Raw genomic sequence first — 14,079 nt, 5'->3', positions numbered from 1 at the left:
GATTATTATTCCACTCTGTAAAGGAGTAGTCAAATGCTTTTATTTTAGAATAAAATAATAATAATAAAATGTTATATTTTAGAATACTTTTGAGAAATATTTAAAAATAGCCACATGTGAAGCATGCCCACATCCTCACAATCACTTCTGAACTGTTTTTATTAGGGTCATTGTCTATTGAGTTTTTTTAATTTAAATTTATTTCCAAATAACTTTTTTTTCCCCAAATAACTTCTAAAGGAACATTCTATAGTTGAAATTTTTAAAAAGAGAAACGTTAATAATATTCTACATGGCATTTAAAGATAATTTATGGGGACGGTGAGATGGCCCAGTGGGTGAAGGTGCTTGCCATTAAGCAAAGTAATTTGAGTTCAGTCCCTGGGATCCACTGGGAAGGAAGAAATTGACTCCTGCAAACCGTCCATTGACCCTGTAGGTGTGTGATAGCCCACGTACCCTCTCCACAATAAATAAATGAAATGTAAAAAATGAAATAAAATAAATTATTTGGTTTTAGAAGACCAATAGATGTAGCTAAACTCTCACGATGATGAGTAATCAGAATCTTTACCAAAAGAAAGGCCTTCTGGGTACCAAATGTGCTATATACTTTGGCTGGTATTCTTACTATATGCTTTATATTATTGCACAGGACCAACAGATAGCACCCTTTCTGATATCCCTACTGTAATAAAATAGGGAGGAGAAAAAAAAGAAAAAAAAAAGCAAAAAGCAAGTCAAAGAGACCAAAACATTATCCTCAACACGAATAGCGGCCGAGTTAGACACTAACTTCCTTACATGTGCCAGAGGCAGCAGGACTACCGCCTGAGCTGAAAATGGGGATGATCTACTCATCAGTCAGGCCAGCCACCCTCCATAGAGGAAGAGGGAAACCCAGCCATGGAGCAGCAGTAGCTTCTGAGGGTACCTGCTTCACTAGGCAGGACAGACATGTGCCACGCCCACCCCATCTGCCCCATCCATGCTTACACATTAGGTTAGGCAGCATGTGCTGCCAGGACAGATCCCGCAGGCCGCATGGCTCAGACAAGAACAGTGTAATTCTTCACAGTTCGATGGGGTGGAAGTCACAGATCAGGCCCAGCCGAATTGCTTTCTGGTGAGGACACTGTTGCTGGCTGCAGATAGCTGCCTTCTTACTCTGTCCTCAGTGCATACCCAGGAGCTAGGGTGGGAGGAAGAGGGAAGCATGGAATAGTTGAGAATATAATAATGGGGGGGGGGGGACCCGGCATTTATAGGAAACTTACTGGCAAGTCATGCTCCCTCCTCTCTCTCGGTTCTCATAACCAGTGTGTCATATCACCCAGTAGGTTTTGTAAGAAATGAGGAGCACTGGCACTGAGGTCAGTGCAGTAGGCATGATGGGAATGGTGAATAGCACAGCCTTACTAGGGCCCCTGCTACCACCTTCAGGATGAGTGGGTATGAATTAGACAGGTGCTGCCTGACCCAACCTAGGACTCTAGGAAGATCTATTCTGGCACCCAGTGGCCAAATAGGCAAGTGACACCAGATTAAGAAATTATTTTCTCTTTGTTTAAGCCTGCTCTTAAGAATTGTCCTTAAAAAGTCATTTCATCATTGAGTTCCCAGAAAAATGACATTAAAACTCAAAAGCTGTGCACACATTGAGGGATAATTGAAAGATGAGTGTGTAGTTCTTGTATGTGAGCCCTGGCCACTGTGTTCCTTATTGGTGCCTCTTTAAAAACTGCTTGGTTTGGCAGTGAACATTTACATGACATTTTCCCGAGTGTTCCTAAGGTGGTGGTGTTGTTCTGTTTTTTTAAAATTAGATTATCATTAGATAATGACTTGAGTGTTCCAACTGTTTTCCCTAAATGAGTTTCAAATCCCAGGCCCATCAGGTCTTTCAAGTGAGTATGATGATGAATCTGTTCTTCAATTTTCTTGTGGTTGTAAAATGATGGATCCATAGGCAGGAAATGAACTGGGGAGAAAATGGGGAGAGTCAAACGAAGTAGACCAACTAGGGTTTAGGCCTTGCCGCGAGGGTTAGAGGGAGCTGGTGGAAATCCCTTCAAACCCAACAAGGATGCAGTGTGTCTGTAGAGACAGGGTCTTGCTGTGTCCTGAAGCTGGTCATGGACCTCCGGCAGGCCTTGAGCTTCCAGTGACGTTCCTGCCTGACCCCGAGCACTAGGATCCTGCACACGTCACCACACTTGCTGAAATGGAGCACCCTGATCTGCTTTTGAACAGATAGGAAAATGCAAAAATCCCACCCTACTTTTCTCTCACATTTATGCTACAATTTGGGGGGAAGGGGCAGTGGATTATTTTGATGGAGAGATTCACTCTAGGATTATGTATCCCGACAAGATCAATTAAAACACAAAATCATGATACTGTCTCATGGAGGAAATCGGTGTTTGCCTGTGCTTGCCCCAAATCCCAAACTCAGTTTTTTCCTATAGAGCATGTTTTATGCATTCTCAGAACAACTGGCAGTATATGTTTTAAGTTTCACATTGCTTGATTTCCCCTGTATTTATCTGCTTCATTTCGAATTATTTCTACTGGCCATCTTCCAACCGATGCTTTAAAAGCTCGTCTTAAATTATGTATACTTGTGCGTGTCTGTGCCTGCAACTGCTGGTGCCCACAGAAGTAGGAGGTCCTTGGATCTCCTGGAGCTGGAGTTTCTGATGTTGGTGAGCTGTCCAATGGGGATTATGGGATCCACACTTGCGTCTTCTGGAAGAGCAACCACCTCTCTGGTTCCTAAATTGAGATTATATGTTTGTGCATGTGCGTGTGCGTGTGTTTCAAGACAGGGTTTCTCTGTGTAGCCTTGGCTTCTCTAGCCTTGATTTGTAGACCAGGCTGACCTTGAACTCACAGAGATCTACCTGCCTCTGCCTCCCCAACTGCTGGGATTACAGGCATGCGCCACTATGCCCAACAAACTGATATTTTTTAAGCACTATTTTTTTTTCTATATTAACAATACTACTCTGCTCCTGAGTTGAGCAGTGTCCTTTCTTCACCTAAAAAAATACCACCTGCCAACTTACTTTGCATAGCAGTCTTATTTGTATTATTTGGAGAGGATTGAAATGTCAAGAATTTCATAAATGAGTAATCCAAAGCAGGAATAATTTATTTTGTTTACTAATTTCCTTGAGTAAATTTACATGCAGACCATATTAATAATTTCTGATACGGATATAATAAATTGCACTTGTATCAGCCATAATTCAAAAATCTATGACCTAATGGGGCTTAGGCAAAACATGAAAATATTGTATTGAAGAACGTACATAAGCATAATCTTTCTATTTTTAATATGAATAAGCAGCTCACTTTTGAAAAGTTATCATTTCAGGGCTCCTTAGGAGAAAAGGCTACCTCTAGATGTAGAGAAAATACCAGATGAGCTTGGCGCATATTGCATTCAATTTTAAAATATTTGCACAGCAAAAGAAAATCAATAGAGTGACAAGATATCCTATAAAACAGGAGGAAGATCTTTGCTATAGTCAACAGGGATTAATATCCAAAAAATATTTGAAAATTAAACAGCCAAAGAGTAAGTAATTCAGTTAGTAAATGGACAAGTGAACCTAAAACCACCTTTCAAGTAAAAATGGCCAATAAACACACATGAAAATCTTCAACATTCTTAGCTCTTGGTGAAACCTCTATTGATGGGTTAGGGACTGCAACTCATCTGTTAAGAGTGCTCACCTAGCACGTGTCCAAAGCCCTGGACTTGGTTCCCAGCACTGCATAAAATGGTACATGGTGACACAGACCTGTAATCCTAGTAACAGGAAATCAGAGGATCAGAAGTTCAAGGTCATCCACCGCCACATAGCAAGTTTGAGACCAGCATGTGCTCTATGAAACTCTGTCTCAAAAAAACAGACGAACAACATCCCCCCCACCCCAGACCCAACCAACCAAAAATAATTACATTGAGATTTCAGCTCACCTCAGTTAGAATGACTATCATCAAGAAAACAAACAGAAACCCAATAGGTGTTGGTGGGGATGCGGGAGCAGAAGGAACTCTTATGCATGGCTGTTGAGAGTGTGAACTAGTGTCTATGTCCCCCATCCCCCCAAATTAAAGCTAGCTTCCTATAGGGAGCCCTGTATGCTCAGCTTTTCACCTTCCCATTCACAACAGCCAAGAGCATATTACTCTTAAGAGTAAGTTCCTAAATCCCCAAATCCACTCTTCTAGTTTACTCATGAAAAACTCCAGGCAGGCCCAAATTAAAAGTCATTAGGTAAAATGGCCTGACCATCACTCTCTCCGGGTTCAGGAGTGTGACAAACATAAATTATGAGAAGGCACCCAAGATTAGAACAGACTAAAGAGATTGGGTTGAATCCTTGTGTGGAAAGAATTTTCTGAAGAAATTCTGCTAAGTTACCTATAGCTGTTTGCTTCTATTGTGAATATTTGAGTTATTTTTTATCATGAACATGTAATACTTCTGTGTTGGAGAAAGCTCTTTCCCAAGGCTAGCAGGGAGGCTGCCTTACAGAACCTTAGCAAATTGCCTAATTTCAGTGATGGAAGGAGCTCTTTGAAACCTCAGTGAATCGTTTTGCCTATAAAGAGTATTTTTATAAGAAGGTCATTCATTATCCACATGGCATTTGTAAATTCTTTACGCACTAATCAATAATGAGGGGAAAAGCAGTATTGGGGGTGGGCAGGGTTCTGCTTTTCAGTTAGCCTGCAGAACATTGCCTTTTGTTTTAGCACACTGGCTCCCAAAGGCTAATATTGACAGATGCTTTACCCAGATAACCCTTGGAGCTTGGTTTCTGAAGTTTGGAGCTTGTGACATAGTTTCTTCTTGTGTATTGGTGGAGGGTAAGCCTCGAGATAGTAGCACGTCCCTGTCTTTTCTCATGAAATCATTAAAATTTTGTGTTGGGTTGTTTCCATTGTTTTCGTTATATATCAGGCTTCTATTCTTGCCTTTTTTCCTTTTTTTTTTTTTTTTAACCTTTTTTATAGTCTTTTTAGTTAAATTCTTTCTGGCAATGTAAAATGAAGGGTACATTTTTGTGTGTTGGGCCGTCACTCCTGGCCTTGACATCTTGGCAACTCTCTCTACAGCACACTTTCCTCCTCCATAGAGGAAGATGGTAATGTCACTTCTTCCAAAAGACTGTATAAGGCTGAGATGTGTCAGTCTGGAAGGTGATCAGCACCGTGTCTGACATATAAATGACTATGTCAACAGGGTTTCTGCCCTGTTTCCAAAAAAACATCGAAAGAGGTGACAGACATGAGTTCATTTGCTGCGGTCCTTAGCTATTATCATGTTCCTAGGGGAAGCAAGTGCTGATCCATTGGACACTATTCAGCTTTGTAGAATACCTTTCAGGAGGAGTTGTTATTCGCACTTTAATTTGGGGCATTGAGAATACACTATGAATATAGTGACCTCTATCTGGGGCATCTGGCAGCAAAGCTGGTGAATCATTCAGGCCAGTGTGTTAGTGCATGTAGCAATTGGAAATACCGGGGACTTCATATTTCCTGAATTTATTATTCAGTGGTAGGACTTGAGAGGGCCATGGTAGAAACTATTTCTTTTATCACATATGAAACATTCATTTGCATGGTATCTTCTAAAAGGAGTTCAATATTTTTCCAGCTGAGTATCTGTGTGTGTGCGTGTGAGTTTTAACAATTAAAAATTGTGATCTTATTTAGTCAGGTACATCTGCTTATGTTTAATATACATTTCCAATTTGTAGTTTTAGATTTCTGAAGGAGGATAATTCATATTTAAAAACTGTTTTGTATCAAGACCAAAATAAAACACATATCCCTCTCCCCCTACCCAAATATTGAAATTATCTTTCCTTAATTTCTTCTCCTCTGGTTTGTGTTTTGTTTTTCTAGAAAGTATTCCTGAGAATGATCTTCAAGGAAGACTTCATATCAACCGTGTCTTTCACATCAGTGCCGAGAGAATGTTTGAATTGCTCTTCACTAGCTCACGCTTTATGCAGAGATTTGCTAATTCTAGAAATATAATAGGTTGGTCCTCTGTTCTTACCTAATAATACATTTGTGAGGATTTTCCTTAGAGGGGAAATTGTCTGGGGGACAGTTGTCTGGATTTTCTGGGGGAAGGTAAATATACTTTGATTTAAGATATTGATTTTAAAACTGGGATTTGAATGTTTGGTTAAATTCACATGTGTACAATATAATTGTTTAATTAGGTAAGTGCTACTTAAAATTAGGTTTATACCCTTAAACCTACAGCTATTCGTTAATTTACCTAGTTAGTCTTGCTGAACCCCGTTTGAAAGGGTTCCATTACGGGACAGCTGGATGCAGGCGGAGAGTAAACTGAAGCGACCACTTGGCTAAATGGCCTCGTATCTATTACAGCTATGATTTCCTGGACTCAGCTCTTCCGCTCTGAGGTACACACTCATCAGAAAGGGATGTGTGTGCAGTCTGAAAAACACCTACCGGTGTTTTGGGAACATCATACACCCATCCAGTAACCCATCCAGTAACCCATACAGTAACAAATTATTCAAGTTTCCACTAAAGAATACCATATACCAATGCAAACAACAGTGGACTCCTGCTGCTTCTAATTATTAGTGAACCTCACAGTGTTAAGCGAAAGGAGCTAGATATGAAGCTTGTACGCCTGTTGTGTGAATTCTTTGCATAGACATGGAAGTCAGTGTGCTCATTGCCATTGCGGAGGAGCAGATGGGTAAAGCCTGGGAGGCTGCTCTTGGATGCAGAAAGAGGTTTTATGTATTAGTCTGAGTAGTGCTCATGTGTATTTCCTTTGTGAAAATGACAGAGCCATGCCCTTCTGATCACAGTACCTATAATGTAATGAAAATAGGAAGCTTTCTGTAGGGAGCCGATTACACTCCCAGAACGATTCTACTACTCCCGTGATAAAAGTCCTGCCTTGTCAAATATCTCAGATGAGTTTATAGAAGTCTAAAAATGAATTTATATCAAATGTTCCAGATATTTTGTTAACTTTGGGAGTCAGCCATATAAAATTAAGACACAGTATAGTGGTACACATTTGTACAAGTTAAGCCATTTGACATACTTAGCAAATCAATTCTATACTGCAAGGGTTTTGTTACCCATTAGGTTAGCTGAGACTTTACAAAGGCACAAGTATATATTCATAGGTAATATCAATGATATTGACACCAGGTCCAAAAATGAATGTTCTTATTCATGATAGAGTAGCAAAGGGATTCTGTTGAGATGGAATCTTGTGATTATTTCATGAGTTTCATGGCTTTAAGACTGCTTTTTCTATTTTCCATTAAAACATGGAATAGCTAAGAGATGTAAGTTGCCCTGTACTCAGTGGCTCATATTTAACTTACTGCATCTCTTGTGAATCGGTTTGTGCTTGGCTAGTCTCTGGGGAACCTTGCGAAGGGCTGGATATTTGCTAAGCAGTGATTGTTGATGTGGTAGTGCCCTTTTGCGGGTACGAGGCACCACAGGTTATTTCAGATTGTATGAAGTAAAGTTTGCTTCTTGCTGCATAGCCACATTTGTTGTCTAGTATCTATCTGGCTTCAACATGGATGATTATGTCAACTCTCTGGTGACATAAATAACTTTGGGAAGAAAAGGCTTCCACCTTATTCAAAGTCTGAACAGAAATAGGCCCCTTACAGGGTAGACCTAGCATGAGTCAAGAGGCTTTTCTCCAAAAGATAATTTGTTCATGACTGTAAACCATACTGTTATTCCTAGAAACTGCTACCGAGTAATCAAAGTTGCCTGTCTTTCTTTTCACTGTGTGTGTATGTGTTTGTAGCACGTGCATGAGCACAGGAGCGCATGCACGCATGTGCACACACAGACACAGGTGTGGAGGTCAGAGGACAACTTGTAAGAGATGGTTTTCTCCTTCCACCGTGTGGGTTCATAGACTCAAACTTGGATTGGCAGGGTTGATGTCAAGCGCCTTTCCCTGCTGTGATGATTTCAGTGTCCCCACCGGCAGTGGCATACTAGCTCTACAATTGGTGGTGCCGTTTGTCGGGGCTGTGGGATTTTTAGGGGACGTGGTATTGCTAGAGGATGGATGTCACTGGGGGATTTGGGTCATGGTAATTTGAACCACAGCAACAAAATAACTAAGACATCTCCTGAGCCATCTCACCAGCCCCAAAGATTTAATTTATTTTGATAAGGAACTTTTAAGTTGGCAGTCTCTTTAATTTCTATTTACAGTTGCATACCATTACTTCTAATTAAAAACTCAATTTAAAATGTTTTCATTTAGATAAATGGAAGCTACCTGACTAGTATAATAACATCTGTATTTAATTTGCCCAGGCTTTGCAGATTTTAAAACTGTGAGGAAATAATCATGATATAAAGCTAAGAATTCAGAGACATTGCCTACATTCGTTGTTGTGTAACTATTACCACACACATCTCCAGACCTTTTTCATCAGATTTTTCACCAAACAGAAACTCTGAGCCTATAAACAGTAACTCTCCATTGTCCCTCCCCAGTTCCCAAGGGACCACACTTCATCTGTTACATTTGTGAATTTCACTGCTCAGTTTACTTCATGTAAATGAGTATATATAATATTTGTCTGTTACTGAAACGTTTCACACTTAACAAAATGTCTTCAAATGTATCCTTCCACGAGAGGATCTGTAGCAGATATACGTCTTTTAAAGGCATAATTATATTCCGTGCATGCATGTATAATATAATAGTCTGTGTATTCAGTCATCCATTAATGACATTTGGCTTGCTTATGACTTTTAGCTATTGTGCAAGAAGTGTTACCCAGGCCATTAACATGTGAATATCTACTTAAGGCTCTACTTTGATATCTTCTCAGTGTTTCTTATCCTGAAAAGGATTGTTGCATCACAGGGTAACTTTGCTTATCTTCTTTGAGGCTCAAAGAAAATGGTATGACCATTTTACGGTCGTAGCAGCGATGCATAGTCTCCAGTTTACCCACAGAAGCACCAACACTTGTTCTTTCTAATTTTACATAACAAACACCCTAACAGGTGTGAAGTCTCACGGATTCAAATTGCTTACTAAAACAAAGCATTCTTAAAATACGCTGCAATTGTGTCTTTGCTTTTTTAACATTAGCACAATTAAAAAAAAAAAGACACTGTATCCTTTTGTCTGTTGTTATTTTCTTACAACTTTATTCTTGACATTTTATCTGATAAAGATCTTTTCTTCAGTATTGAGGACTGACTCTTCCAATATGATGTTAATCAGAGGATGTTCTTGCAAATGATAATTCAGTAGGCCATGTTGGACTACAATAAAAATCGAAATGTAACACACTTGGGGAAATAGAACTTGATTGTTATTTTATTTAATACTATGGAATTTTGCTAACAATTCAGTGATACCTTTTGATTCTGTTTCCAATTAACAGTGGATTATTTGTCTTTTCCCGGGTACTTTGAAATTAAGTGGAAATCTTTTTTTTTAACGAATGCCCAAACATGTTATATTTATAGCACATGCTGAGTGGTAGACCCTGTGGTAGGTGATGTTGCCCTTTTAAATGTAGTTGTAAAACTTCGACAGATATGCAAAGGCTTTAAGATCCTGCCTTAGGCCACTAGGCCTACTTGTAGAAAAGAAACTGAACAAAAATGGTCGTCTTCAAGCTAACCCTTTGATGCCAGGGGATGAATTAAAGTAAGGCTGCAATGAGAAGGCCGGTGAAGCACCAACCTATGAAATAATTGTCCATGTCTACTGGAGTTGATGGCATTTGTGATGTAATCAGACCTTTGAATAGACCTCACGAGGCTTTCATCTATAATGATTTTCCCAAATGTTGCTGTGTTTTAAAGCTATTGTTTTGTGTGTGTGTGTGTGTGTGTGTGTGTGTGTGTGAAATGTGTTGTATTCATAACGCAAGAGAATTATGACCTAGATCTAAAACTTCTGTCACCTTCCCTTCATTAAACATTTAGCAGACCAAACACAACTGCTAACATCTGTGACATGATTTCTCCACAAGAAGGTGTTAAAATCTCAGTGTTGAATAATGGCAAATGTCTTTCAATGTTTTGTCTTTAGTGGTGGCATACTCAAGTGTTATGTTTGTATCTTCTTTTTTTTTTCCCGACACAGAATCTTTTTATATGGCTCAGGCTAGCCTCGAATTCCCTATCCTCCTGCCTTAGCCTCACTGTTGCTAGCATTTACACGTATGTTCTTGTTCGCATTATTTCCATGGGTCCTAGATTTTAAACAGAAGCCTAGAGATGAACCAACCTTTGATTTTGACTTCTAAAAAACCAAATTAACAATTAGAAATAAGTAGATGAGATGTGTGTATGTGTGTGTTATAGCTTTTTGAAAAGGAATTATTTTTCTTTTTCTTTAGATTTATTCTATGTTTATGAGTGTTTTGCTCACATATATGTCTATGCAACACGTGTGTGCCTGGTGCTAACAGAGGTCAAAAGAGGGCATCAAGATTCATTGGGACTGGAGTTCTAGATAGTTTTGAGACACTATGAAGGTGTTGGGAATCAAACCCAGGACTTCTTTGAGAACAAGTCCTCTTAACCATTGAGACATTCCTCCAGCCCCTATTACAGCTTCTTAAACTGTGGATTGTTGTCGCACAAGTGAGGTGTGTGATTGAATATGGAAGGCAGTTTGTAAAAATTTGGCGACAGTAACAGGTTTCTGAATGGCAGATAGTAAAAATTAGTTCAAAATCAATGGTGTAATGAATCTGAGGTGCCTCTGACTCCTCTGTTGCTTTGAACGACTTTGTTGCAGCCTGGGTTCTGAACACACACTGTGTGTCACTGTGTCATGACACATGATGCCAGCATACCTGCAATACCTTCGCTCGTACAAACTTCCTGTCCTCATAGAAACATAATGATTTAATTATGGGTAATAAAGACTTTCACTTTTTTCCTGCCATCATCCCTTAGTACTTAAGTATCAAGTTAGTATATCTTTGGGTTTTATTGTATTAAAATGTTGCTTTTTGAGCTGCTGACAGGAATTTTATTTTTAAAAATTATGTAATGAATTTGGGTATAAGATTAGGAAAGAATTCCTAACAATTCTTGAAATGGCTCTCAACATATTTCAGCTATTTTTCACTATGCATTTTATCTGAAATGGTGTTCTCAGCGCTGACTGTTATAAAAAGAGCCTACAGACTCTGGAAAACATGGAAGGCATGCTGCCACCCCGTGTATCAAATTTTTAGCTATGGCCTACGCTCCTTAGGTCAAAGTAAACAAGTGGATCCAATAACATGCATATTTGCTCTTGGCTATTCTAAAAGGCAAAAGATAGGTAAACTAAGGAATTATTTTATAATACATTTCTTTAAGAATCAATCTCAGTGAGTGATTTGTATACCTATTTCACATACCTGTTGCCCAGAGCAACGTAAGAACTTCTCTGGGGAAAGGGGTTTATAAGAGAAGACAGTTCAGAAGACCCTGCTATGTTTCCTATAAGAAGAATGATTTCTCCAACGGGGTTAGGACTGCTCACAAATTTTTATATAACTCTCTAGTCACACCTCTGATTCTGCCTTTGTTTGCTCTGATCAGATGTGGTATCCAGCCCCTGGACAGTTGAGTCTGGAGGTGACCAGCTGAGAACCAAGACCTACACTGTGGTCCTCAGCAACCCGCTGACTGGAAAATACACGGCTGCCACGGAAAAGCAGGTATGTGAGGAGGCACGCCTGTAGCACAAGAGAGATGATCCCTGTCATGGGCAATGGTTTATGAGACGGCTTCACCAGATATAGCTGGCAAGGCACAATGAGCTGTCACTGGCCGGAAGGTGCTTCAAAGCGTAGAAAGCACACCTAATTAAATAGATCCCCTGTCAGAGAGTACTTGTAAGGAGTCTTTATGTCATTTGCAATAATGCTATTGTAGTTTTATTTTTAACAATGGTGATTGCAGAGATTCGGCCAGAATCTCTGGCATGCTAGCCGTATGCTCCAGCCTGCAGTTGTATTTTAAAGACAGGATATTTGTTCATTATTTTTGTTTTGTTTTGTCTTTTTAAGACAGGGTTTCTCTGTGTAGCCCTGGCTGTCCTAGAAGTAGCTCTGTAGAGCAAGCTGGCCTCGAACTCACAGAGGTCTGTCTGCCTCTGCCTCCCAAGTGCTGGCATTAAAAGGTCCATACAAAAGAATTTGTAAAAATCTAAAACTGAAGTAGTGTCTAAAATGTTACTAATGGCTCAGATGTCTTTGAAAACTAATGTAACACTGTGGAGGGAGGCTGGTGGAGGGAAAAGGTGGGGCTCAGATGAGAGGAGACACTAGTTAACATGGTTGAAGGTAGTGGATGAGCTCGTGAGGGTTCACCATACCCACACCTGGTCTTGTGCATGTGTACGAATTTTCATAATAGAAGATTTTAAAACGAACACTTCTAAAATCTAACTTATAGGATCATGGAAGGGGAGAAACCCAAAGAACTAGGTGGCTGCTGTGACATATGGGAAAGCACAGGCATCTTTAAAACTATAAACACAAGCCACCCACTAGTGTGTCACTGACTTGGAGTGGGGGGCCGATCTGGGCAGAAGTATGGTGCATATGAAGACCATTGCAAGCATCTGTGCATGACTGAAGGAGGCGTGTGTTGCAGTTTTTCCATCAGTGTTAAAGAAAATGTGATTCCCTTATCTTTCATGTATTTTAAATACTCACTTATTATTCATAGTGTTCTGCCTTGCGTGTGTGCCTGCACACCAGAAGAGGGTGCCAGATCTCATTACAGGTGGTTATGAGCCACCATGTGGTTGCTGGGAATTGAACTCAGGACCTTTGGAAGAACATCCAGTGCTCTTCACCTCTGAGCCGTCTCTCCAAAGGTTGCCACATATACAAGAAGAGATCAGTATTTGGCATAGATGAACTTCTATAAACTTGGAAGCCAGTCCTTCCTCCTTCAATGATGGGTAGAAGAGTTAAAATGAGAAAGGTTTAGCTGACAGACCCCCTAAATCCTGTTTAGGGAAAGTGATGTTTTCTTTGCTCAATTTCTTTTCCTTCCTTCCTTCCTTCCTTCCTTCCTTCCTTCCTTCCTTCCTTTCTTTGCTCTTTTTTGATAACATTTGCCTTTGTTAAACTTTGATGAATGTGGGAGTTATGGACCTTGTATTATTCAATTGGTTTTGAAGTATCAACTGAATTTTTAACTTAAATCTCATTATAGCTAATAAACACAGAAAGATGATGTGGTGTGTTTCTCATCCTGTCCTAGCTTGTCAAAAAATTTGATGTCTTTTGTATGTGTGAGAAGGAACGTCAGCGCATTGTTCTAAATAACTGGGAACTATCTGGGAAATAGGTATGTAAGCATTTTTCTCCTGCTTTGCAGACGCTGTATAAAGAGAGTCGGGAGGCACAATTTTATTTAGTGGATGCAGAAGTGCTGATACACGATGTCCCCTACCATGACTACTTCTACACTGTGACGAGATACTGTATCGTCCGAGCTGCAAAGCAGAGATGCAGGATGAGGTGAGTAACTGCAAGGGCAAGGTGTGTGTCCGTGTGTAGCCAGGGTACGCTGCAAAACTAGCCCAGAGTTCTCAAGCAAGTCCCCAGAGCTTTGCTTCTTGCCTAACTCGCATGTCCAGCAGCCGTCAGGAGACTGCAGCTGATGACGTTTTGATATTCTGGGGCTACACAGGCTAAAACAAGTGTCCTCCAGGTGGATTTCCACAGAATGCAACCTCATTGCAATGGGATAGCTAAAGCAGTCTATGGCCACACTCCCCTGAACTCACCTTGATGTCTTCTGCTGGCTAAAGTCTGCCTCTAAAGAAATATTATTTTCTTCTCACCCTATTAGAGTTTCCACAGACTTGAAGTTCAAGAAACAACCATGGGGCCTTATCAAGTCTTTAATTGAGAAGAATACCTGGAGTTTAATGGATAGCTATTTCAAACAGCTTGGTCTGTAAAGTTTTAATCCATCTATGTATGTATGTATGTATGTATGTATGTATGTATGTATGTATGTAT

General features: G+C 39.9%; 1 protein-coding gene across 5 annotated transcripts in view; it reads left to right on the top strand.

The window, feature by feature from the left end:
• The window catches only part of Gramd1c (GRAM domain containing 1C), a 70,398-nt gene that overhangs the window by 48,734 nt on the left and 7,585 nt on the right, over window positions 1–14,079 (top strand). For all 5 annotated transcript variants that reach the window (XM_055625039.1, XM_055625042.1, XM_055625040.1 and 2 more), the window contains 4 exons: window positions 5,930–6,067; window positions 11,636–11,754; window positions 13,430–13,572; window positions 13,907–14,010. In XM_055625039.1, the coding sequence (XP_055481014.1) occupies window positions 5,930–6,067; window positions 11,636–11,754; window positions 13,430–13,572; window positions 13,907–14,010 (504 nt within the window). The remainder of the gene's footprint in view (window positions 1–5,929; window positions 6,068–11,635; window positions 11,755–13,429; window positions 13,573–13,906; window positions 14,011–14,079) is intronic.

Source organism: Psammomys obesus, unplaced genomic scaffold (assembly GCF_907164565.1).
Source record: "Psammomys obesus unplaced genomic scaffold, mPsaObe1.curated_primary_1811, whole genome shotgun sequence".
NCBI classification, from domain to species: Eukaryota; Metazoa; Chordata; class Mammalia; order Rodentia; family Muridae; genus Psammomys; species Psammomys obesus.
Note: the sequence above shows the minus strand (reverse complement) of the source record. Positions and strands in the feature narration are given on the sequence as shown.